At 41.4% G+C, this 26,398-nt stretch overlaps 1 protein-coding gene across 2 annotated transcripts in view; it reads left to right on the forward strand.

Annotated features, from left to right (window-relative positions):
• The window catches only part of CACNA1C (calcium voltage-gated channel subunit alpha1 C), a 445,763-nt gene that overhangs the window by 321,522 nt on the left and 97,843 nt on the right, over nucleotides 1–26,398 (forward strand). For both annotated transcript variants that reach the window (XM_062491895.1, XM_062491894.1), the window contains exons 10-12: nucleotides 14,864–14,954; nucleotides 24,080–24,106; nucleotides 26,035–26,195. In XM_062491895.1, coding sequence (XP_062347879.1) covers nucleotides 14,864–14,954; nucleotides 24,080–24,106; nucleotides 26,035–26,195 — 279 coding nt within the window. The remainder of the gene's footprint in view (nucleotides 1–14,863; nucleotides 14,955–24,079; nucleotides 24,107–26,034; nucleotides 26,196–26,398) is intronic.

Genomic DNA, 26,398 nt, shown 5'->3' on the forward strand with positions numbered 1-26,398 from the left:
AAGAGGAAGAAAGCACAACCTATTCTACTTTTATCATTGTCCACTGATGTGGAAAATAATCATCTGGTAACCAAGAAGAGATTAGCTGCTGTGCCAACACTTTGCAGGCATTTTACAAGTGTACCTGATAGGTACTTCACAAGTTTAGTAACTGGGATAGATCTATTCTCTTTCACCAGGAGACAGAGGGACAAAAGAAGTGCTTTTTGATACACACTGTGCCACCAGTTTGTTCTAGAGGGAAAAAAATCCATGTATTAATTAATGTGCAGAGATTCCAACGCATGGTTTGCTTGGACAGGAGCGACAGCAGCTTCCAGCTGTGTGCTGTGCCCAGTAGAAAATAGTCCCTGTGACATCTTCCTACCTTGTCATCTTTTGAAGCAGCTCACATGCTGCTCTTAATATAAATACCACCAGAGTTTGAGGACACCTAATAAAAGGCCTTTGTAAATGATAAGTCAGCTTTGTTTTTGTTGTGTGGTTCTTCACTGAGAAGCTCAGGTTGCAAAATGCAGCATGGGTTTGTGCTACAGATGTTGAGCTTGAGTCTATAATTAGGATGCTGCCTAGAAAAAGCTCCTAGGACATTAGTTCTCACATTAGGCTGAATCACTCCTACAGTCCTTAGGCAAAAATTGTACTGAAATTTCTGGGGATTTTGCCTGGCTAAGGACTTGGGCCCCAGTTGGTATCATCCAAGGTCAGTAACAAAAAATGCTAATGTCAGCACTCAAAAAAGTTGCCCAATGTGAGGTCTTGGAGCACAGAGGGTTCACACATGACTTCAGTATTGTCTAACTGGCATCCACCAAAGGGAGAGCATGAGGTATCTGGGGTCTGAAATCACTTACAGCAATGAGTAGTCCACTGAGCACTGTCTGCCCAGTGCATTATTCCACTGGCTAAAATGCAGTTGTATCTGGCATGAATTTGACCCACTGTCCCTACAAGCATGAGGCTTCCATAACTATACTGAAATAAATGTGTGATCAGATCCAGGTAAAATCTGATATCCTAAAAGGAAAATCTATGTATTTCAGAAGGAAAGGAAAGAAAAACAAAACAAAACAAAAAAAAGGCAAGCATTTGTGAGGCTTTATACTGACCCTGCAGGTAGCTGTGGTAGCAGAGTACACAGGGGAATGATCTTCAGTGATGTAGGTGAAAGTAATGCTGCTATTTCCAAGCATCATTTTCATGTACATTTTCTGTGCAGCTCAAGTAACAAAAAAAAAAAAAAAAAAATCATTTAGGGTGATTCTTCTTCCACATTTCCATCAATATCAACAAAACTGTGATGTCAACATTTGACTTTTCCCTACTGGAATAAAATCAAAACTGAGAGTGGATTTTCTTCCTGACTCTCTTCATATGTTGCCATCTTTTTTTTTTTTTAATATTGTGAGTAAAAAAACAAGGAAGCAGTAGATCTTTTTCCTTGATTTTTTTGTGTTTCTCCCATTCCAAGAGGAAATACTTAAATACCTGGGAGAAAAGTCTTCTCAACAAAGTAAAATTTTAAACTTGACTGTTTAAATTACGCCTTAAAATGCTTCAGCTATAACATTGATTCTTGAAATATGTATATGCAGGGTGATACTTGGATAGAGGTGAAATCTTGTCCTGGCCCCTTTTTCCAATTTAAAACAAAAACTAAAAACAAAGAAAAGAAAAACAAAACAAAACAAACAAACAAAAAAGAAACAAACACAGGTAAGATAAATTATGTTCTCAGGATCACCCATCCCCACAGTCCAGTGCCACAGGCTCTCACACTTTTTTCTAGAGCAGAAAGAGCAGAATTTTGACCTTGGATTGCATCACATAAGGCATTTCCAAGTTTGAGCATGGTGGTTTTAAACAATTTTCCCTCTCTGACAATTCACAATAATCATGTTAATCATTTTAAGAAATATGGCTTTCTTTTTCTCCTGAATGTATGGATGGTTCACTCCATGTAAGTGAATCAAAACGTCTGGTTTTCTGGGTGTTGTTAGTAATATAATTTAATGACTCAGCCTTTAGCAAAAGCAGCTTTTAGGTTCATTATCCTGTAGATTTCACAACTTCCCAGTTTTTCTTTCTTTCTGTCTCAAAGAAGGTTTTGATCATAAAACAAAGACCAAGAAACCATTTGAAAACCTTCTTCCCCTTCCTTTTCTGATGATAACTTACTGCTAGGGTAGGTAAATCCCACCTAACCAAACAAGATGTTAAAGCAGTTTAGCTCAAGCCTGCATTTTCTGTCAAAGCACAGTATGGAGAAAACAATGTTTCCTTTGCTTGAACAGGGAGGGGGGGAAAGCTGCTGGTGTTCAGGACAAAGCTGTGGCCAATACAACCTATAATTCAGCAGTCATTTGTTCCAGATGAGCATCACAAGACCTGATGTAATTTGGGGAAGAGGGAAAAGTGCTTCTAGGAATCAGGGAAATTCCCCCATTTGAGGAAGGTGAGCTAAATTCAGGCATGTGCCTGATTCCATCAGCCAGGGTCTTGACCAAGTGCTGGTGAACAGTGACAGCTCTGAGATAATTAGCTGATCCTAGGAGGGTCACTGTGATGAGCACCAAATCTCTGTACCACTTCTGCATGGAGAACAAACTCCAAAACTGTGGTAATTTTTGCCCATGGGCTCATTTTTTTTCTTCTTGCTCCCTTGAAGGCATCAAAGATTACAGCAATTAGATAAGCTTCCAAGTAAATGTGGTTTACATCTTGGGGAGAAAAAAAACTTCCTATAATATCCTCTCTGACTGGAAAAGTTTTGTGGTGGTCTACTTGTGCTCTTGCTCTATTGCAGCTGAGAATTTGGCCTGTCTTTGTCAACTCACAGGTCCTCCCAGTTCCTCCCTTCCCTGGTTCTTGTGTCCTGAAGCACAAACAACTTTACACTGAGAAATGCTGGAGCAGTGGTGTGTGACCAGCTATAGCATATAGAGACTGACATTAGTGTTGATAGGGCATTACGTTTATCCACTATAAAAGCTATTTCCTGAGCAAAGACTGGCTGGTGAGAGAACACCTCCGTTCTTCCTTCTAGAAGAGAGACTTGTGTTGATGTAGGAATTCTCTTGTAGTACCAGTTTGTTACACAGAAGTATCTTTGATGGTAAGGCTTAGGAGGGAATCCATTGTTTATATAACTGGGGAAGACACCTTCGTGCAAATAAATTAATCTCTCTCTGCCCTATTGGCAAGTGTTTCTTGAAGCTGTCAAGATTAATCCAGTGACACTGGTTCTACTCCTCAAGAGAGGACATTAGTCTGTGAGAAAGCTGCCTTTACCATACCTTCTGATGAATTGTTTTACTTCCCATGGTCAGAGAGGCGTAGAAAGCATTTGGTACCAGTATCTCCACAGAAAATGTTTGGAAGAAATGCCACAAACCCCCAAGATGACTATTCATAGACCAAGACCACTTTTTATTTCGTTTTTTAAGAAGGTGCCTAAAGTGTGCTCTTAAATCTTTGCAAGGACACTTATAAAGTGGTTTTAAAAACTATGGAGTATTCAGCAGTTCCTGGTAAAGTCAGTAAGAATGGCCCATGGTCAGTGTTTTAAAGTAAGTTACCACTGCAGATGTAGTCTCAAGAGTCTCTTCACTGAGAAGAAAGCACTAGTGAGTAGGACTGATAACTGAAATCCTGAGCATTGTTTTGATGTGGTACGAAGAGCTGTCAGGAGAGAGGCTGTGGTGTTCAGGAACGGTAGCTGAGGGACATGAAGCATATGTTTTGAGTTAGAAACAACTGCTGGGGATGAGAATCAGTTTTATTACAGTAATGTCAGCCAAGATCAAAACCACAGTGTGTCTGGCACTGTATATGCAGAAGTTAAAAGTATGTTACATGTATTTCCTTTTTACAGGAAATCAAAACTAGTAAAGATGCGGTTCAGCTGACTAAACACATTAATCTAATGCCAATTTAGACACCTCTTCATATCCAAGGCCTTCTCTGTGCACTGACAGGTCAAATATACAGCTGAGGCTTGTACTCTTGTAGTGTGATAGTTGGAAGGAATATCCCAAATGGGGTGTCAAAAATGTCATGGAGTGCCTCAGAAAAGGCAACTGAGTGTGGTTAGTCCAAAGGCATGTAGGAGAAATTTAGTACAAGGAGAACCTTCAATAATGATCCTGTAAGCTGAATGTCTTAAAAGAGTGTGATGGAACCAGCTGTAACAGAAATTGTTCTGGTATGATGTGGGGTTTTTTTTCCTCCTTGTCTAAGTGTATTCATCATGACCTCTCTGTCTTCCCTTATGTATTTTATGTTATAACTTGAAGATTCATGTGCAGAGAGGTAAATACTGAAGTCCAGACTAAGAGCTCTGTTTGGGAAGGGCTCAGAGCAGGAAGTCTGGAAGAGCCCAGGACAGACTGAGGGATGCAGGAGGTGCATTAGCAGAGCTCTCCTGTGGAAACTCATCCCCTCCACCTTGCCCAGCCCTGACTGCAAGGCAGCTTGAGTAGTTGATCACTTGCCTAAGTCGATTCACAAGCAAGCACAAGAAGGCAAAGGTATTTTGTTCAAGCACAAGTGGGGTTAGGGTAGCGGCCCTGCAGTGTGGAGCTGTGTGATGAGCCGCGGCTGACGGATGATCTGCGCCACCGTGATGTTCCCGAGGCACAGCTCAGAGACAGCGAGTCTTGGTGACAGTACACAGCTGAACTGGCACGTGTGTAACCAAACTGGCAGCCAGTGCTGAGCAGCTGAGGAGAACCCACAGCTGTGAATGGCACCCAGCCCTTTCCAGTGCTTTGGGAAGCTTCCAGCAGGACCCTGGTGCAGGCACAGGTCCAAGGGAGCAGCAGTCACACCCTCACTCGGTGCCTACTCCCTTCTGCTTATTAGGTGGAACTCCCCATCCACTCAGTACAGTCTGCTAATGGGATAAAAATCTCTGCTTCTATTTGCTCCTGGGGAGAAAAGCAGGTCTCTCCATGCCAGTTATTTCGTAGACAACACCAAGCCTGGAGAGGTGGCGGGGGAAGGAAAATGTTTCCAACTGAGGAACTGAACTGAAAATAGTTGTGGCACTGAGTCTGCCTTGCTGATTACAGCAGCTCTTGAATTAGCAGCATTGTAGAAACAAGACAGCCTGTTAGAGAACTGGCCTTTCAGATCCTGAGGCCAAGATTCAAATTCAGCTTTAGTGCCCACAGGTGCTCGTAGGGCTGCTCACATCCTCATTCCCATTAAATTCACAAATCACAGCATGATGCATCTCTCTTCTCCTTTTCCACCTGAGGAAGGGCTGCACTCAGACGTGTCCCTCTAGGTTCAAATTATAAAGGACTTGTAGTGAGCCCAAGGATAGGGGTTCATTTAGATCAGGGTGAGGATGCTACCAACTACATTAAAATCCCTAGTCTGAAGTAGCAGAAGGGTTAAGCATCAGAACAAGGATGCTGTGGCAGAGCTTCTGGATCGTCACAGATGTGCAGATCAAAATGTAAGTTTATTATGTGGCTGTTTGAAGAACCAGGAGCAGAATAACAGGGCTATGTCAGGTCACGAATGACTTGTTTAACACAGCTGTGTGAGGGAAGCTTGCATAACACCTGCCCACACTAAGCTTAACTCAAGCTGTTGTTATCAGTCCCTCACTCTCCAGCATGCTGGAAGTATTTGCAAACCAGGAATCTATTATTTCAAGGCCCCTATAAAATGTCTATTTCTCTGGCTCAGGGTAATCAGTCTATTCTCAGTGCCTTGCTCAAGAGGTAGAAAAGCTTTAATCATATGTTTGACAAGCTGACTTTAGAGGCAAGTCTCTTTAACTTCAATTTTTGCTTTTCTTCTGGCTGCACAGTAATACACAGCCTGCCCAGCTAGCATGTCTCATGTTTCTGACTCATGATATTGTGATAATAGAGTCTAGTATCAGACTAGTCATTATGTTAGTAAAAGTGTCTGAAAGAACACCACATGCAGGAGCAGCACACAAAATAACAAGCATTTTATTTACTAGGCACAAAAAAAGACCAGGGTTTCAAAACAGAATTTTATGCACACTTGGCAATAGGGGAGGTGAGCTCCATTTCAGGTCATGAGGCTGAATTAAACCTGTTGAGTGTGATGCAAGAATTCAGCTCCAAGGGGCTGGTGCTTTCATATAGCCCTGGCTCCAGAGAGACCTAAATCTCATGTCTGTGTTGCTGGATCTGTTGATCAGTGAACTGAATTGCTTGATGGTTTGCTGTCAAGGAAAGCATCATCCATAAGCCTTCTCACACATCCCACATGAATCCAACTATTAGAAAATGTCTCCACTTGCTGAGAACTCATCTCAATCAGGCACTGTCTGTTCAGATGGACAGGGCCTTGCTGCTGTCTTTTCTTCATAAGATTAATGCTTAAATATTTTAAACACTACTTCTAAACTGAGTTTGCTCAAATGCAGGGAGCACACGCTATTCTTCCAGCTTGCAGAGTGGTATTTCAGATGAAAATTCTCAGTGATTTTTTTCTTTCCTACTATCTCTGCCTGCATCCCAGTCACTACCCAGTAGTTCCGCCTGTCCTTTGAAATAATACAGCCCAGTTTTTCCCTCCCATTCACTTTTCTGGGGGTTTTTTTGTTTGGTTGTTTGGGGGGTTTTTGTGGTTTTTTGTTTGTTTGGTTTTGGTTTTTTTCTTGCCTTTTTTTTTTTTGTTTGTTTGCTTGTTTGGCTTTTCTGCCAACAAGAGCCAGCCTCCTAAAGAATAGTTTCCTTCCTCTACACCTCCTCTGCACCTTCTCCCTGGTACAATTCCTGCCTAAGGTCCCTGGTTGTAGTGTTGTACAAGCTTCCTCTGGGGAAAATGTCCATTGTGAGCTACAAGGCCATGATTTCCCACCCCTGCACCACACAAACAGTCCCTGCTGTCCTGACCTATCCTCTTACTTGCTCTAGATCACCAACTGTAGGCCACTCACCGACTTCTCAGGCATCTCCCACCTTGAAATGGCTTTTGACAGGCAGGAATGTCGTAAAACAGCCAGAGCTGCATCTCAGTCACTTTGAAGCTTAGTAGTCCAGGTGTAAAGCAGACACATAGACTCCCTGGAGAGTTTCTGATGACCTAAGCAGATCAGCTTGGAAGTAGCTTCTGTCATTTTTATTTTTTTCTCCTGGACTCTGCAGGGAAGATGGATTCACAAGGCTATGCCCTGAAAGAGCAAAGATGCTGCTGCTGAAGTGGAGCTCCTGATCAGTTACCATCCCATCATGCAGGTGTATATTTGTGAGGGTAGGCAGATGCAGATGTTCCCCGTGGACAGGAACTGCAGAAAGAAGCACATAGGCTGCTTTAAAACCACATTTGTGCTTAAACCCCAAGTCTTGTCTACTTTCATTAATAACAATGCCCATGAGAAATATTAATAACTTCATGATTATTAGTGGCACAAAAACCAGAGGGATTTTTTTTTAGTTGTTTTTACTGTCTTGAGGGCACTCTTAGTCATTAGTTGTTTTGCTCATGATCAGTATTTGTATCACTTCCCAACACATTATCTACAGTGTCTGCAGCTCTCATGCCCCCATTTCTAAGGCGCCTGCAGGAACAGCCTGCAATAAAGGAATCCTTCTGTTTTTCTAGTGAGATGGTTTTGCTTTTTGTGCCCACATATAATTTTGTAGGATTGTTTCAGGAGCATTTGATGGCACTGTGGCCTGCCCTAAGTTCCTCTGTGAAAAATCATAAATAATGAGAGACAAAACTTGTAGAACTCTTACAAATGTGCTGTTGTGATTTATTTGCAAAATGCTGTTGAAAGAGTCATACATACTCAGTAGCTTTGCCTTTCCTTCATCTTGTCTGTCCATCCTTGAATTGCTTCAGAATTCTGTGGGGAACCAGAGAGGTTGCAAATAGGTATTATACGAGCACAATAAATACTATACACCATGTTCTGGCAAATAAATGCCTTGAACTTTGGCACCTTAGTTCTTGTTCCTAGCAAGGCAAAAGATGCAAGTCATTTATCAGACAAGAAAATTAGTTTAGGAGGTCATAGGATGATCCAGATTCAGGAGAGAGGCATCTTTCAAGGTGTGTGCTGGTAGCACCTCTGTCACCCTGTGACCCAGCCAACCTGTTCTTCAGCCACAGGGATTGTGAGAGTTACTTGCATTGCCCTTGCAGGCAGATTCTCTACATGGAATGGGTTTCTACAGCAGACTCAGGTGTTTGCTCCGCAGCCAAAGCAGTTATCCAGGGACACTGCCCCTCTTGCCCTTTTCAGCAGAGAGTTAGACTGCTTTCTGCAAAGTCTACTTTTGGGTGAGTCCCAGGCTCTGCACTTACAAGATATTTTCAGGTACCACATGTTATACCGAGAAAAGTTTTGTCCGTCAGGCAGGAAATGCAAAGAGATTTTAAGTTCTTCCTTTCAAGTCCAGAACAGAGCATCTGTGACACTGGCGAATGCTGTCACTTGGCATAGCCAGGAGTCTGACTGTGCCCATTACTTGGTCCTCTGTGCAATGTACATTCCACTCACTGGTTGTAATGAACAAATATTTATGGAATGCCGCATATTACTGTCAATATTGCTATAAAAAGAAGGGGAATGGCAGCTGTTCAAACCAGCTGAGGAGTTTGTTACAGTAGAATAAGTCCCAGGAAGATTAATTAGTAACAAAGTAAGGCACCTATAGGTATGCAGTAATCTGTATGTGGTATTGACAGATCTGTTAATCACAGGCCTGCACAATTAATACATTTCACTCTCTCCTGTTCCCTTTCTGTAAGGTATAAATTTATGTAGCCCATTGCCATGTCCCCTCAACCTGTGCATGGACATATGGTGACCCTCTGGAAGGGGAGAAGGGCGAGTTAAAACAAGCCTTTATAAGTAAAATATATACTCTGCCATTTATATTGTAAAATAGATAATCTCTCTATGAATGAAACATTTGCTGATACAATAGTCCATCTCAGTATTGACAATGTTCCTACTTTGTGCTGCTCTACTCAGTAAAGCAGTGTTACACTGCATCAGCCTCTGTGGTACAGTCCAGTGCCCAGCCTGGGCTTGGTGTCATCACAGGTCTTGTCACTACACAGCAGCTGTGGTACCTTTCATGGATGGAAAGATGTTTTTGCCAAAAGCCCTTTCCAGTTTGACTGAAATGGATGCAACCGACAATTAGTTAATGGCTCTATATGGCTATCCTTGTGTTCTGTGGCTGATCTTAAGTGACAGTGTGAATCCAGCTTGTTCTCCTGGCAATTGTATTCATCAGTGCATAATCCAAAACTAGGTTGTGCAAAGTGTATATGCTACATGTGTTTAATGTAATATAGTGTATAATACTGTACATTATGAGTATTCATCTCTGAGCCCTTAGAAAATACTTTTCCAAGTACTTTCACAATTTTTCTGGGTATTTTTTTTGTGCTAGATTTATTGGCACGTTCTGTCTAAGGCTGGGAGGCATGCAACCACCAAGATCCTACACATAGTTCAAGTTCCCTTTCTTCTTCTCCTGTAAAAGCTTTTCTGTCACAAAGCTCCTTTTCAAAGCAGAAAATGCTAAAGAATTCCCCAGTCACATCTACTATATTTTCCTGACAAAATCAGGACATTCATGGAAAACTAATGCTTTACCTCTGCAGTTTACCTTCTGGATGCTGCTTGCATTTAAGAGCATAGCCGCTGATTGTTCCCAAGGCACTGCATGCATGGAGCAGAATGAAAGCTGTATCTTATTTAAATTAATGAATAAGATGAATTGAGAGCAGCATTTTCAAAACAGGCAGAAGAGGAAAGCAAGGCAGTATTCACATATTAATTTTAATGAGAGCTCTCCACAAAAAAAAAATACGAGTCAATTGATATTCTGCCCATAGACTCATTCATGAAATGATGGACCTGAAAGGCACCACAGGAAGCAGAGTTTTACCGGAGACAAAGTCATTCACTTGATGCACATACTGTTAAAGGAAGCAGCCTGGGTATTGCAATTTATTCTTGTTGTGCTTGATGGGAAAAGAAATCTTAAATCCCAGCTGGAGAATTCACTGGACCACTTTGCTCTTTAGATTTGCTTTACAGTTGTGCAGAGTCCCACTCGGGAGACATTAGCATCAGTAATAACTATAGCACTTAGCACTTATTGTGATGTGTTTCATCTGTACCTCTCAGAGGGGCTGGCAAGGTGAGTGCAGAATTACAACTCCCCTGGCACAGAAACTGAACAGGTATATAGAAAAGCTTGGTCATACTGGCCAAGGTGACACAATAAAGTGAAATGATGGGCAAATGACTTCAGGTCCCTCTGGCCTCAAATGCCAGTGTGGGAAAAAGGGGTTATTTAGACCCATATTTTTCAAAGTGATTCATTACCAGTAGAGATTGGTATACTGGAGAAATTAGAGTCTGAGTGAGAATATTATAAAAGTCAGTCAAATGTATTTTTGTTTTTTTTTAATCTGAAAACCCACTACAAGGCACTTTCACCATGAATACTGCTGGATGTTCATGCTGTTCCAAGTCAGGTACTTAACCTAAGAATGTAAGATAAATGTCTTTTTTTAGCCTGTCCCTAGAACTGAGGGACACATCAGCATGGCATTCAGAAAACCTGTGGTAGGAATCTGCCTCTGTAGCCTAAGTCAAACAGCTAAATCAGAGATGGTAAGTCAGGCAATATGAGCAACCCCCCATATATCCATTTTTATAATTAATGTCCAGATCTGAAAAATCAGGCAGTAACATGTCCCTGTAAAATCTATGAAAAATTTGTTTTGTCTCTTTCTAGAATTGGGCACCCTTTGCCCAAGCATGATTGCCTCTGAGTCCTAAAATGTTACAGTATTAAAGTGAGGTTCAGCAAGAAGTGTGACAGCATTATATAATCCATGGAAATAAATCTGAATATTAAAATTACTTCCACTGCCAAGATGACAAGCATTTCATAAATGCACGATGCAACAGTGGAAATGATATTTCTGAACTGGGAAGCAAATACTGTTCTCCAAGTGTGTGAAGGAAAAATCATCTCAGGACTGCACAGAAGGGTATTTGCTTGTGCCAGCTTTCTCTTTCAGTGGTTGGCTGTCTTTTGGCAACCTGCCATCCAATAATTCATTGCATGCCCATGGGGCATTTCATCGGAGGAGGGACATATGTTAGTGCAAGAGTAGAGCTGGTATCAGTGCTTGATGCCAGTGACATGGAACAGAGGCTCTCAAAGGGTCTTGCACATCTGTCTAGTCAGTCACAGACTGCACACTCCGCTCCTATTTTTCTCTGTTTGTTAGCTCTCAGAGCTAGAATTAACATAACATGAAGCATTTTTCAGATTTATTTTTAAGGAAGCTTCTATATAGCTTTTGTTGCTGCTTTAACTGCTGCAGGAATGCTATGTAAGTGATGTGAAATTGGAGTTGAGGTAGTCCAGGAGAAAAAGTCTAGGTTCAGTGGTGAGCCACACTGTGGCAAGATATAAGAAGTACAAAGGCTTCAGACAGAACTGGAGAGAGAATATCAAACCTATTGGTTCTTATGATTTGCACTCCGTTGAAGCCATGAGATACTTGCCTGCCTTTGGAAAGTTGTTTCACTTCCCTTTAAAAAATTGCTATCTCTGCTACCTAGAGAATATGTAACTCTCCCATTAGGGAGATTTCATCAACTCCAGTGGGTTATGGATAAAATGATAAATCTTTAAAAAAGAGGAGATTCCCATGTAAGCAAAGCCACCATGATTTGCATCAACCTTTGCATATTTTTTGCCTTTGTCTCAACTCCCAAAATTACAGGGAGGAAATGGCCATTGAGATGACATTGTCTGTATGCCATGGTCCTAAACACAACTCTGGTCTGGACTTGAGCCCACCATTTGGAAAAAAACATCTCTTCCTGATTAAAACATTCCTGTGGTGGATTTACCACCAGCATTCTTGGTACATGGTTCCAGTAATTAATTACCCGGACTGCAAAAAATGCCTGCCTTGTTTCTAGACTGGAGCCAGGGTGTGGGCACAGGGTCTGGCTTCTCTGAGAACTGAGTCAGATAAGGAAGCCATCTGGGCTTTATTTGGTCTACTTCCTCTCATATTCAGTTCCAGTTTATGCTCAACTCTTCTGCAGCATCTTCTATTTTCTGGTTTTGTCAACTGGCCTGAATAAATCTCACAGCAGTGCTCACCTGATTATCCCCTGGCAATGAAGGTGGTGTGAGGTGCCAGGTAAAGTAATTGTGCTTCTGAGAGCACATGGCATTGGGGAACTCAGCTCTAATGTTCCCTCTGTCCTGACTTTTATCCTCTAGACCATCATTCCTCTAATACTTCATACCATCCTAGTACTTCTGATTGCCCTTAACATTTTCCATCGGTGCAGTGTAATGAGCTCCTGTGAGGTGGTGCCAGCAAAGTGATCCATGGGGTTTCTTCAACCCATGTACCACTGCACCTGCATCTCTCACTTTACTGAAGTTTGACTTTCTGCAGCAGTGAGATCAGGGAAGTACGAGGTACACTTTAAGATGTCTCTGGAATATGACCCCTAAACTTAAATTCATTAAGTTCATGTTCTTAAGAGCCAGATATAAAAAATAATAGAAAGCAAATGAGAGCTGTGGTCTGATGGTCTCTTAGTGATGTTTCATACCTCTGTATACCTTTGTTTTGCATTTTGCACTTTTAACTCACATGATGAAGTTTTCAGACAGAAGTGGATATCATGTGTAAGCTGAGTTCCTTGTTTTTTTCTTTTGCCTGTCACTGGCTGCATGTTCTCTGTTGATGTCTTGTTCCTGGTACTTGACACTGACCATCTTGTCTGTGAAAGGAAGCCCTCCAGCTGGTTTGCCTGATGAGAAGAAAGGAAAGTTTGCTTGGTTTAGTCACTCCACAGAAAGCCATGGTAATGTTCCACTGTGCTCTGTGTTCACACTGCATGTGTCTGTGTGTCTGTATATCTCTGTGCAGACTGGCCCATAAATCAGCTTTGTATTCTCCTGCATGTGTGTGCCTGGCTTTGTCTGTTGCTTGTGCAGTGTCCTCTTTGTGCACCCAGGATAACAAGCTGCTCTGCAAATCGATCTCATGCTAATGTCTACAAAATTGTTTTCCATTTGCAAATAAGCTTGAATATGTCTTGAAAGTGTTTTACCTCATCTTCCAAACTGACTTGTGAAATATCAGTGATTTGTTTTTTTTCCTGCAGGGCTTACTCTGGACAAAAAAATTTAATTATGAATGTCGTTTTTTTCTCATAGCTTACTTGACTGTTTCATGTATATCAGAACATGAATTCAGTTTATTCCTTAATTTGTCTTTTCAAATAGACAAGATTATTAAAACATCTGTCTTCATAAAGGAGCAGGCACCATTAGAGTACAATATTTCATAGTTTTGTTGAGAGTGCTAGAGAGTCCATTATTTCATGTGGTCCTACGATCACAGTACAAGAACTCTAGATTTCCTAAGGAGTGTGTTGGAAGTGTGTGAATTGTTGTGATGAGACAAAGGAAAGATAGTTCATTTTGAGGGACATTTCTACCATAATGCTTTCAAAGCAGTAACTCAGAACACTTTTGAAAGGACCTTCTGATGTCTTTTTAGCCCCTGAGAGAAGACTACGCCCCCATGAGCATCTGCCGAATTGAAATGCAGAACCTGTTTCTTCTACATTGGCTCATTTTGCACCAATGACCCACAAATAGACATATTCTCACTATTGAGTTGCATATTCCTGCAGGCTATTACAAATCTCTCCAACAGCTATCAGCATGTGCTCTCAAGACTCACCTGAGATATGTATCCAACATCTAATACAAGACGTGTTCTGAAGTTCTACCAAGCTCCTGGGAGATCTGTTTAACTCCTCCATCATTCAGTCTTAAGTATTTTTTTCATTTGTTTTGTGTATTCCAAAAGGGGTGAGGGAACAATACACGTAATGGATCATATCCATTTTCCTACCTTTAACTGAATGATTATGTATAAAGAGTGATTGGAGCTTATGCAGGAGCTGTGAGCAACTGAGGAAATGAAAATGGTGTGAGTGTGAGGGATTTTCATGGTCTGTAGGAGCAAATAAAATCTTGAGGTTTGATAATAGCTAGAAACAGGTTCTTGAATCTAGACGAGAAGGGTTTCACACCTAAGGTTGCTTTCATTTGATGTTTGTTTCATGGTACTTCTGTAAAAGCCTAGAAGGTTCTGTCCAATTCTTAGCTGTGAGAGTCAATATAAAGCTGCACCATAGTCCACATTCATTAGCTCCTTTGTTGGTAATATCTGAGTGGGTCAGAGAGTCTGATTTTCTCTCTTATACCTCTGTGTCCACTTTCTAGGTGTAAGGTTGAATTACATTCATGGCTAGTAAATAACAGATGAGCCATCAGTATGCTTCGTGTGGTATTTGCTATCAGGCTAGCAGAAGCTGTTTATCTGAATGCATCTCAATCCTGGTATCTTTTATTTGTATTCTAATCATTACACAAAAGATTGGAGAAGGCAGTGAGGTGGTTGTGCTGCTGCAGGTAAAGAGGTTTTTGTTTTTTTTAATGTTCAATGGAATAAAAGAGCTTCTTGTTGGATTTGTCAGGACTTTTGCTTTCCAGCGGTTCTCATTCATAAGATTTCCAGGAAGTGACTCTGAAAGAAGGAGAGCAGCTGCTTCTTCCCTTTTTTTTAGCATTTGAGTAACTTGTATGGTCCTGAAGACTACATGCTCAACCTGCTCTGTACAGGGAGGCACTAAATTTTCTCAGCAAATTGTTCAATCCTCGGGAGCTGCAGCTGGGGGTCTTTTCATTAAGCTAGTTCCTTCAGTCATACATTCATTAAGAGATGTGCCAGGTTCTGATGGCCATCCCTCTCTTTTTCTTACTTTTGACTCTTGCAGTGAGCATGCCCACCAGTGAGACCGAGTCTGTGAACACCGACAACGTCCCAGGAGCGGATATGGAAGGGGAGAACTGCGGCGCAAGGCTGGCGTGAGTACCCACACACAGATAATGTGTTAGGGCTGAGCTGGACTGGGGGGAAAGCCAGGGCACGTGTCAGGCTTTTCAAGATGAGCAAAACCCACAGGGGGTGAAAGGAGAGGCCACAGAAGATCAGTTGATCCAGGTTCTTATCTTAATTGTGATGTAAACTCACTCTGGATGTTAGTGAAGGACCTCTCATTTTAGACATGTAAATAAGGGACAGAGTGCCCAGGATAAGCAGATCTGATTTTGCATAATATCTAAAAGAGGAACTGGTAGATAATAGTGTTCTTATTTTAAAATTCCTCGCTGGTAATAGACTTTCAAAACCAGTATATGTAGACTGAAGAGTGGAAATGACTGGTCTATTTCAATTTTTCTAAGGATTCTTATACACTTTACAGTGTCGTGTAATAGAAATACATAGAGAATAACTCCCATCCTGCAGACTGAATTACACCCTTTCTGAACAGAGTGCTGTAGTGACAAAGAAATACAACAATTAGGAGGGATTAATGCCTCTTTGAAATTACAACATTGTAATTAGTGGAGATGCTCAAGAATGCATGAGGTAGCAGTTATGAAATGCCATAACGTGGTGTATTTTTTAACCTCACAGAGAGCAAGTATAGGCAAGAGGAGTCCTTTATTCCCTTTGCATTACTTAAACAAGAATGGACTTTATGCTGTGGGCCAATATGTTATTCCCTCCAAATTTCCTTGAAACATATCCTTGCTATAGCTTGTACCACGCTGGAGTATTTTGAGTCTCTCTCCTGTCTTGGGAGCTACCTTGAGCCCTTGTGTGTTGCTTTGAATGGACCAGATGGGATCTAGGTTAGGGGGATGAGAGAGCTAGCAGAAGAGCTGCCCAAGCCACTCTCCATCATTTTTCTTCAGTCCTGGCTCACCAGGGAGGTCTCAGATGACTGGAAGCTGGACAATGGGACACCAATCCCTAAAACGCTGAAAGGAGGATCCAGGAAACTCCAGGCTGGGGACAGAGTGGCTGGACAGTGGCCAGGCAGAAAGCAGCCTGGGGTTATAGTTGACAGCAGCTGAACATGAGCCAGCAGTGTGCCCAGGTGGCCAAGAAGGCCAATGGTTCCTAGCCTGGATCAGGAATAGTGTGGCCAGCAGGACCAGGACAGTGACTGTCCTGCTGTACTCAGCACTGGTGAGGCTGCACCTCGAGTGCTGTGTCCAGTCCTGGGCCCTTCACTTTAGGAGGGATGTTGAGATGCTGGAGGGAGTCCAGAGAAGGGCAGCAAGGCTGGTGAGAGGGTCTGGAGCACAAGTCCTACAGGGAGCAGCTGAGGGAGCTGGGAGTGTTCAGCCTGGAGAGGAGGAGGCTCAGGGGAGAGCTTGTCACTCTACAAGTACCTGAAAGGAAGGTGCAGCCAGGTGGGGGTTCAGGCTCTTCTCCCAGGCAGCAAGGACAGGCCAGGGTGACACAGACTTAAACTGTGCCAGGGGAGGTTGAGTTTGGACATGGGGAAGAAGTTCTTCACAGAAAGGGTGACTGGATATTGGAATGGGCTGCCCAGGGAGCTGGTGGAGTCACCCTCCCTGGAGCTGATTTAAAACGCTGGATGTGGCACTCAGTGCCATGGTCTGGTTGGCAAGGTGATGTTAGGGCATAGGTTGGACTTGATAATCTCAAAGTTCTTTTTCATCCTAGTCAATTCTGTGTGATTCTGTAATCTTCATTAAAAGATGTGGAATATATTGTAAATTCAATCTCTGTCTTCCTTTAAGTGTCAGCCAGTGACTTACAAGGCCCAGGAGAAATTATTTGTGATCACTTTCCTTCACCTGCCTGCTGTTGGGAACCTGCTGAGTCTTTTAGTATAGGTTATGAACCCTTTCCTGCAGGAACCAGGCTAGATGTATTCACAGCACTGGGGCACCTATAGCCCTTCCTTTGGCACCCCACCAAGTTGCTTGTGCTCTTGGTGCAGTACAGGAAGCGTCAGCTGGATCTGCTTTGGAGAACCATCTTTATTCTGCAGCTATGGCTCACAGAATCACAAAATGTTTCAGGTTCTAGGGGACCACCCTGGCTCGTCTGGTCCAGAGTGGCAGCCAAAGCTGACCCCAACCTTCACATCTCCAAAAAGCCCTACCCTGTTAGTTAGTATGAGGTTGAGCAGCACATCATTCCTTGTGTGAACCTCCACTGCCTGTGTCAGAAAGTTGCCATCATTGCTTTCCAGGAACCTCCTGGGCTGGTTGTGCTTTGCTGTATTGCTTTTCCAGAATATGTCAGAATAGTAAATCCCCTCATAGGTGTGGACCCAGTGACAAAAAAACGGCAGCAGTTACTCTAAGGTTTCATGTATTTTTAATATTACAGCTTGCATTCATTTAATGTTCTTAGTCCCAAAGGGTCCTAAAGCACTTTATGAACTGTAAATGTAGGGATTGTTTTCACAGCATTAGAGTTCAACCACCTTCAAGGTAAAATGTGACAGGTGTTTAAAAACAACAGGCACAAATTTTAAGGGGTTGTATGAGGGATAACTCGTTTTGCACTGAAACTGCATTGGGAATTTTGGCAACAAGAACATAATTATCTTAGCTGCAATGTGGCCAGGAGGGCTGAAGTTAAACTCAACTCTAAATGTAATCATGACTTAGAATAGAGTTTACTTAAAATAGCTCAATGTGCTCACAGGAGAATGGCAGTACCCTGATTTGGCATTAGGAGAAGGGATGGCTAAGTCAAACATATTTTAGGGAAAAAGACATAGGAAAGTTTCAGGAAAACAGAGCTTCATTTCTTCTTCTCATGTTGCAAATGTTAAAAAAGGGCCCAAAATTTCAGCAGAGCAGGACGTGTAAGATTCAGAGAGATAAACAGTTTCCTTGCCACTTTTCACTTCATCTGGAAATGGGTGATGTATAGTAGGCAAATTGAAGTCTGCTATTGAGAAGGGTTTGTTTAGTCCTTACCCAAGGACAGCTAAGATCCTCAAGGCCTCTCTCAGACTGCTTTTCATCTCTAAGAGATGGATAGGCTCCTTCCTTAATGAAAATGAATGGCTGCATCATTGACTATGAAATTCTGGAGTGAGATACAAATTTTGCCAATGCTGCCCAACTTTTAAACATGTGGATCTGCAATTTCCTTAGTTATGGGCCAATTCAGACCTGCCTCTGATTCTGAGGATTAGAATCCTTTCTGGTTTCCTTTGCTACTATATCACACACTTAGGCAGACAGAGAAACCAGCTGCCATTGTTTCAAGAAGTATTAAGTACTCTTATTTTTACTGAGTCCTCATTCAAACTCCCACATAGGTCAATATTCCTTCTGGAATATATAAAATGTAAGAAAGGATTTATTTGAATGAGTGTGTTATTTTATTGGAACCTGACTAAGAATCAGAATTTGGCCCAGTGTTCAAGAGCAGTGAAAATTCACATGGGAAGTCAGTTGAGCTTTTAATAAAAGTTCCTCATCAAGTACTAGATTTTGAGTACTAACATTAATAATTACAGTCATGTCATCCTGATATGCTCTAGTTGAAGATTAGACCTGTACTTTTGAGCAGTCACCTACTCTCTGTTTCTGCAGTTGGAATGGTTAGCCAAGATTTTTGTTTGATTTTTGAGTTTCATCTATTGCCGATGAGTCTCAGTATTTTTACAAGCATTCTAAACTTACCCTGTGGCTATGAGTCCCATTGCTTTGCTATAAACACACTCTTTCCCAGAGGGCAGAGGCTGCTCAGAGCAGGCTGCAATCAGACATGACTGAAGCAACATGAGGCTTTCAAGTCAAAGCAATATATTTATTTCTTTATTGACATTAGGCTGCCTAGGGCATTTAACCACCCCAGCACCACCACTACAGTTACAGGCTGAGCTTGCCATCAAAATGCACTCGTGATAAAAGGAAAAAGACGCCCAGGAGATTGAAAGTAAAACCTTTTTCATTGAAAGCAACTTAGAATTACTCACTATTCTTTCTGTTCTTTTAAAATCTGTAGAGATTGAAAGGCTGTGTCTGTGACTGACAGAGAGATCTGCTTGAGAAGCCAGGCTCAAATGTGCCTTTTGGAAAAAGAGATCTTCCCTGACAGCCTTTCTCAGCTCCACAGAGACATATGCTATGTGAGATCAGGAAAGCACCTCTCAAACACAAACTATTGCCTACTGATAAATTGTCTGAAAAAAGCTTTTATTTCTCCAGTATCCATAGTATAGAAACTGCCTGTATCACCTGTCCTGTCTGCAGTAACACCAACCTTCAAACCAGCAGGAGTTTCAGGAGGAATCTAACATCTGATCTCCCTTTACTTGTTCAGTAAATCCAATTTTTTAGAACTACAACAAAACAAAAGCGAACAAACAACAAAAAAAAAAACACCAACAATTTAATTCATAATATTTTCTGGTGTAAATCTGCTGGCAATAGGAGTGCTGTGGCACAGGACAGTTCGCTTCCTAAGGGCATTCACTTTATCAGACATCTGAATTTGAAAATGGTTTTGCAAGCTTCCACAAGACATTGAAAAGCATCCCACAACTTCCACAGTATATTATTCCTGTCATGGTATTGCCTTGTACTGGGCTGACATCTGCTCTGCAGTAGAAGCACAACAGCTTTTATCCTCAAGGACAGCATTTGGAAGTAGAACTTATCTTATTTTGATGTGTCACAACTTTCATAACCTGTTGCCTCAGGGTACAAACAAACATGTTAACACTGCAGAAGGCAGCAGTGGGACAAACCCAGACCCAGAACAGTGGGGTTCTGTTTTCAGGATATTCTTACACCCAGGGCTTCCCAACAGCCAGTAATTTTCCTGAGCTTCTGGGGTTATTGCTGTGCAGGAGCCAGATTCCTGAGGACAGGCTATTGCTCATAATCAGGAGTAATATGTTCTGTGCAGGGTGTCATCATATATAATCTTCCAATACAAGCAGAATGTTAATTATCTAATACAACCATACAGATTTGGTGTGCTACAATAGAGCTTGCTTTTATACATATGCATTAGCTAAAAAAAAAGACCTTTGTGGAAACTAATGCTCCATAGAGCCTCAATAGAAAAGTGAAGCACCTGAGGTCAAAGGGAAAGAGAGCTTAAAATTATCTGCTTTCTTTGAAACAATAACCCACTTGGCATTTTCACCTTGGCCAGGATTTCCATACATATGGGGGACAGTTCAATTGCTTTTCCACCAAAGACAGCTCAAACAATAAAACAGGATAAACCAAAATGAACAACCTACACTGGCTTTCCAACTGAAAACAGTGTGTCCTGAAAATTTTATGAGCAAATGGAAGGTTTCCCTGGCAGCTGAATGGTCAGTGATTTTTCCCTTGGTGCTTTTCTGGCATGGAAATTGACTCCTGTGCAGTTCTTGCAATAATCAGCATAGGAGCCCGCGGTAAAAGTGGAAGTTTTCTTGCGGATTTGCTGTAGTTGCTGCTGGTTTTCACCTTATGAAAAGATGGGCTCCTTGTGATGTGATGTGATGTGATGTGATGTGATGTGATGTGATGTGATGTGATGTGATGGAACCAAAGTTCCCATCACACCAGGAACAGTGGGAAGAAAAGTCTTCCAAAAGCTCTGAAACCACTGCTGACTTTAGCCGGAAAACTCACAGGATCAACCCTTACACGTCAGTCTCAGATACTGCTCTCCAACTTATTATGAGCAAGGTGCTTTTAATATTCGCAGTCATCTCTAAGTGTGTGTCGAAAGGACAGTAGCATGCCCTTATGGAAGAAGAATTTTCTTCCTGCTTCAGATTCTGTGACAGCCTTTTCTTGTGACTTGCCCCAAGGAAAGCAAGATTATTTACTGAATGCTTAAATGCTGGCCTATTTTCCCAGCCAGTAAGAAAGCCTGTTTAATAGCAAACCAAGTCAATTTTATGTTGGACAGATCCAGTTTTCTTAAGGTTATTCTGCAGATTCTTATTGTTACCTTACCAGTAACTGCGCAAATGCACCACATTGCACCAAAGCAGAATCCACATCACACCAGTACTGCCTTCTCACTGCACTAAAATATATAAGATATGGCCAGCGAAGCTCTCTGATGTTCTCCAAAGTTGTACATAATCTAGAATCTTCTGTGTTGCTGTTTTTTGACAGCTTTTACTGGTGTCCAAAGGCTATTGTGAGTCCTTTTGAAGACATGGCTGCCTCTAAGTTGGGATCGTACAATGTAAAAGTAGTTGTGACCAGAGAGTTACATAATGGTCATGTTTGATAATGTCCACACCCAGAAAACAACTTTAATGTGGCTTTTGTGTCATGCTTGGTGACCTACAAGATTTTTCCAGTATTGTCTGTAGTGTGTACAATTCTATAGAGCCCTCAACCCCTGTTACACAAAACTGTCACATCCTTCAGAATTGCCTTCTCTGGTGTCCACCATGAAAAGGGAAATGAAGACTTTATCTCCCAGAATGTGGGATATGTCAATACATTTGTGTTATGCTGATTATCTAGAATTTATGTTGATCAAAACCTTTAAATTTCACTGTGTTATCTGTGTTCTGTACATAACTATGCAAGGTTGGGGGAGTTTTAGAGAATTTCAAAGATAGCTAGTTGAACAGTTGGGATCTGATTTTTCTGTTTGTCTTTCTAAAAGATAAGCAGAGTTACATGGTTCCTGTGATGAAAGCATTCAGTAGTGATCTGAAGTTGTTTTCATTAGGCTGCTAAAATTTTAAACAAAAGTTTCTCAAGACCTTCCAGAGTTGGACACTATTGGAGTCATCCTCTTTCTCCCAGTGATATAAACCTCCCAGGACACCAGCGATGCAAGAGATCCATGTTTAAATGCAGCAGAGAATCTGGTCCACTCTGAGCCCATTAAGTGTCAGCTTGGAGTGCCGCAGACACTGGCAAGGCCCTGTTTCCAGACTATTTGTCAGCCCCTAGTGATGCCATAAAAGCATTTTTTTAATGTGACATTGGTAACCCAAGTTCTGAAAAAAAATTAATCATAAGAGTAATTTGAAAAACGTGTTTCAGATTCATGCATAATGTTTTCAGAAACATTTATTATACAGTTTATTTCCAAAATTCTGTTTCACTCTCTGATTCTACCTCTAAATATAAATCTAATCCTCCTTCCTTGTCCTGTTCTATATATATATCACACCCACATGTGATAAAGCCTTCTGCCACAGCAGTAAAGCAAGGTGGAGGGAGGGGGATGAAGGCTGTAGGTAACCTGTGGGAGCACTGAACGCACTTGGCTGCTGCTCATAATGCTCCAAAGATATAATTATCACATGCATGATGAGTACTACACCTGCTGCATCTCTTTTGCTTAAATAAATAAAATATTTCAGTACTGGCTCACAGGGAACCATTAACCAGAGAGGTCACCAGAGGATTTCACACTCCCTGTCCTTCCCCTTCCATCTCTCTCTCCTGCTCTCTCTAGCTTTCTCTCCCCCTCTGTCCCTGCCAAACTATTCCTATCAAACTCCTTATCACCTCCTTTCCAGTGCTCAGCTTTCTGCTTCGTTGTGATTTTTACAGCTTTTCACTTCCTGTCTTTGAGCCTTCTTTCCTGTTGCCTGCAAATCTGCTCCACTACAGTTTGCAGGTAGTGATTGTCAAGCCAAAATGCTCAGTGAGAAGTAGGAATAGCTTTAACATTAAGGATGTGTTTTGTAGATGCTTCACTTGGCATCCTTGTTAGAGCTTGCTTTGTCTCTGCAGCATAATTTAGCATTCTGCTCTGCCAGTGCATTATTTCTTCTTTCTCAAGAGTCTTGCATATGTCTGTAGCCTCACTGCTGCCCATTGTGTGGCCTAGACAGGCTGCCTGTGACACAGCAGGAATTATGTATTTGTGTATTTGGTGCAAAAGCTTTTTTCTTTTTTGGGGCTCAGCCCATCTGCTGGTGAAAAGTTCCCCTGACTAAAACCTCTTCCACATAAGGACCCTGACCTATCACTGATTACTTGCCAGTAACTGATGTCCTCAAGCAGGGACAGGACCATTGTTAAGGCTGCTACAGCAAGAAGTGTTGGATGCTTGGAGAGTTACATTCTCCTGTCTCTGCTAACAGAGAATCCAATTTTAGGGCAGTGCACTAAGACTTCTACTGACTACTGTCAGCAATGACTCACTTTCCCGTCATAGAGGGAACCTTAAGGAATGCTTCAAGCCATCAGAAATTCTTTTTTCACATCATTCCCCAGATTCTCATTTCTGCTGCTATTGGTAGTAGATTTTGCAGCTTCCTAAGTCACCTCTGATTCACACTATTGTGTCCACATACATTTATTTCTCTCTGTGCACCATTATGGCTTTACCAAAAGACAGTCAAAGTGTTCAAAGGCTTTACAGGACTTGTGTCAGGTGGAGCAAGGTAGTGGTTTAAGAACTGGAACCTATTTCTAGATTTGCCTGTGACTTCTCATAAAAAAATAATGAGATTATTTAGGTGAATAAATCAGAATGCATGGAATTAGATATTTAAGCACATATATAGTGGGAATATGGCCAAATTTTTGGGAATGCTTAATTTAAATGCAAAATTTAATTGATAACTAGAAATTCTATTATTGTACAAATGCATTTGAATGGAAACCAATTTGCACAGATAACCAAGATGAATAAGTGTTGGTATCTCAGTTTGAAAATATTTGTCATGCACCATTTTTCCTTCAATTACTGAAAAAAAGCATTATTTCACCATTATTGTTTCATAATGTGCTTATAGAGCCTGAAGTGACAGGTGATGTGTGGAAGCAACAAGTCTGTCTGCATAAAGTCATACATATTTCAATACAAGAAAAAGAAATAGTGACTACAAATTTAAAAAAAAAGTAGTCATACTTGAGAAATAAATTTGGTAGCAGTTGTACATTTCACTGATAGCTATAGGTGGTAGAATCCCACCACGGCATGACTTCTGCTTCGAGTCCCACCAAAACACAAGACTTGGTTATTGGAGAATTCTAGCCATGCCCAGTGCCTACGCTGAATGACTTACAACAGATGCAAGGGGAAAACAGCACAGATTAAAAAAAAAATGCATTGAGCTTAACTTTGTTTCTTTCTGTTGGTATTTTCACAAAAGCCTGGGAGGTGCGGGACAGCTTCGGAGTCTCTAATGGCATTTCTTGTCTTTCAGGCATCGGATCTCAAAATCAAAATTTAGGTAAGTAAAACTGACTTCTGTTTTCCCTCCTTTCTACTGTTTTTATTCTTTTCTGAAATGGTTTACACCAGCATCACTGGGATGCAGTGGTGATTCTAGGAGAATCTAGGAGATTCTGTTAATATGTCAGATTTTAGTAATGAATTTTTTCTTAGTTTCACACTGAAATAAGGCACAGGGACTTCTTAGTACTGAAGTACCTATCTATACTACCTATGTATCTCAAATCATAAAATATAAAATCAGAAATAAAAAGCCAGTTCAACCACATAATTATATTACATCCGTCAACAACAACCCTGTCAGCTCAAGGCTCTCTTTGTTGAACTTCTCTGCTTTTGCTTGATTGTAAAGATTTCAACTGATGAAGTTTGCATCTTATTTGTCACCCTGAGACATGGGGAGCTTCTCTGGTGGTGTTGGGTTTTCTGTTGACTTGGATCTTTTGGAAAAGTGAAGCAGTCCCAAGATGGCTATTTCTGGGGTTTCACTGGAGAGGGAGACTGAACTCATGAACTTGGTTGTTAAGGTACCCCTTTGGTAGGAGCTCAGCTGCCTCCATAACCCTGAATTCACTGTCAGTTTTGTAAAACACTAAATGAATTTTCAGAATAACTGGAGCAAGTGTGTAACCGAGTCCTTCTGCTTACCCAAGGAGTAATGAGTAATGTCAATTTGGGAAGTAAATATGTGACATCCCCAAGCAAAGATTGTAGGTATAAGCACAGAAAATAGTGTACATTGTCATGTGCATGCACATTTGTGCACAAGTACACAAAAAAGCATGTAATATTGCAAATAGTTTAATGACAAAAATAATGTCTAAATATGGAACCCACTTTGGAAGCCAGGAAGATTATTTCTTATCCCAAATCCACTGCAAAACACACAATGTATCTGATTGTGATAAATTAGGTGCCTTTATAAATCAGATAGGTAAAACACCCTAGATCTGACCACCCATTAAAATGTTGTTGCAAAATTCTTACTCACATTGTGTTTACATGGCCTGGCTTTAGTTCCTATAGATGAGAACCCTGATCTCAAGCATTGCTACAGTTTGCCAGTGAAAATTATATTACAGGACAAGAGCAGTCAAGAAAAGTTCTTTCTCCTGTAACATCATGTATGTGTGTGTCACTTCAGACACACACACATATGTATGTAGTGTCTATATAAAACTATTAGATTTATTATACAGTGACAAGTGTTGCCTGGAAACTGGTTGCTATGCAAGTTAAATTCTGAAGAGTAGGAGGTGTGTAATTAGCTTTAAATATCTTCTGTGGTTAGTAATTACTCTGAGAAATCAGTGACACAAGGGGATGTGCTCATGGAAGGCAAACTTTAAAAACTCTCTTGATTAGCAAATGGTAACCCTTAGTTCCAGCTGTGAAGGTGAGATGCTGAAGTGCCCTAAGTTCTGGGATTCTTTTCAGAACTAGCTCTTGTTGGGCTTACTCTTGAATGCTGCTGAATGCTGGAAATGTTCTTTGGATTTTATTTGACCTCACCTCTCCAAAAACTAAATCATTCAGCTCCATGTGATAGGGTATCTGTCTATTGACTATCCTGAGGCTGGGCAAGATGCTGTTGCAGGCCAAAAGCATCAAGTACAAAGAAAATATTTATTTTTGTGGTAACTGAGCTAAAAAATCTCTTGGGTTTTCTGCAGTGGATGTCTTACTCAGATTAAGATATTGCTTGAAGGTCTTGCAAATTGGTTTAGGACAAACTTTATTTCTGTAGCTCTAGGAGGCATGTTCACAAGTGTCGACTCAGATGAGAGAGTATTTCTCAGGGCGAACTTGAGTTACTCTCTACCATTCTTGAACCATAAATCAAGACTAGAGTCTCCCTTGACAGAGAGCTTCAATTACCTAAATATCCCTCTCTGAAAAGAACTTTCCCTTCTTCAATTTTTCAAGTCGCTACTGGCGCCGATGGAATCGATTCTGCAGAAGGAAGTGCCGTGCTGCTGTCAAGTCCAATGTTTTCTATTGGCTGGTGATCTTCCTCGTGTTCCTCAACACCCTCACCATTGCCTCTGAGCACTACAACCAACCAGATTGGCTCACGGAGGTCCAAGGTGAGGAGGAGCTACTCGTTCTGTTTATTATGGTTGGTGTCAAAAAAAGGGAGCTGAGAGAAGAGCTGATGCATTAACCCACACAACATAAAAGGAGTGTACACAGCTCCAAGCAGTCCTGTGTCTGTGGAGGATCCTAAATAATTCAATAAACTTAACTGCCTGTGGTGGGAGAAGTTATAGGAAAAATGTAAATACCTCAT

The sequence above is a fragment of the Cinclus cinclus genome, chromosome 4 (assembly GCF_963662255.1).
Source record: "Cinclus cinclus chromosome 4, bCinCin1.1, whole genome shotgun sequence".
NCBI lineage: Eukaryota > Metazoa > Chordata > Aves > Passeriformes > Cinclidae > Cinclus > Cinclus cinclus.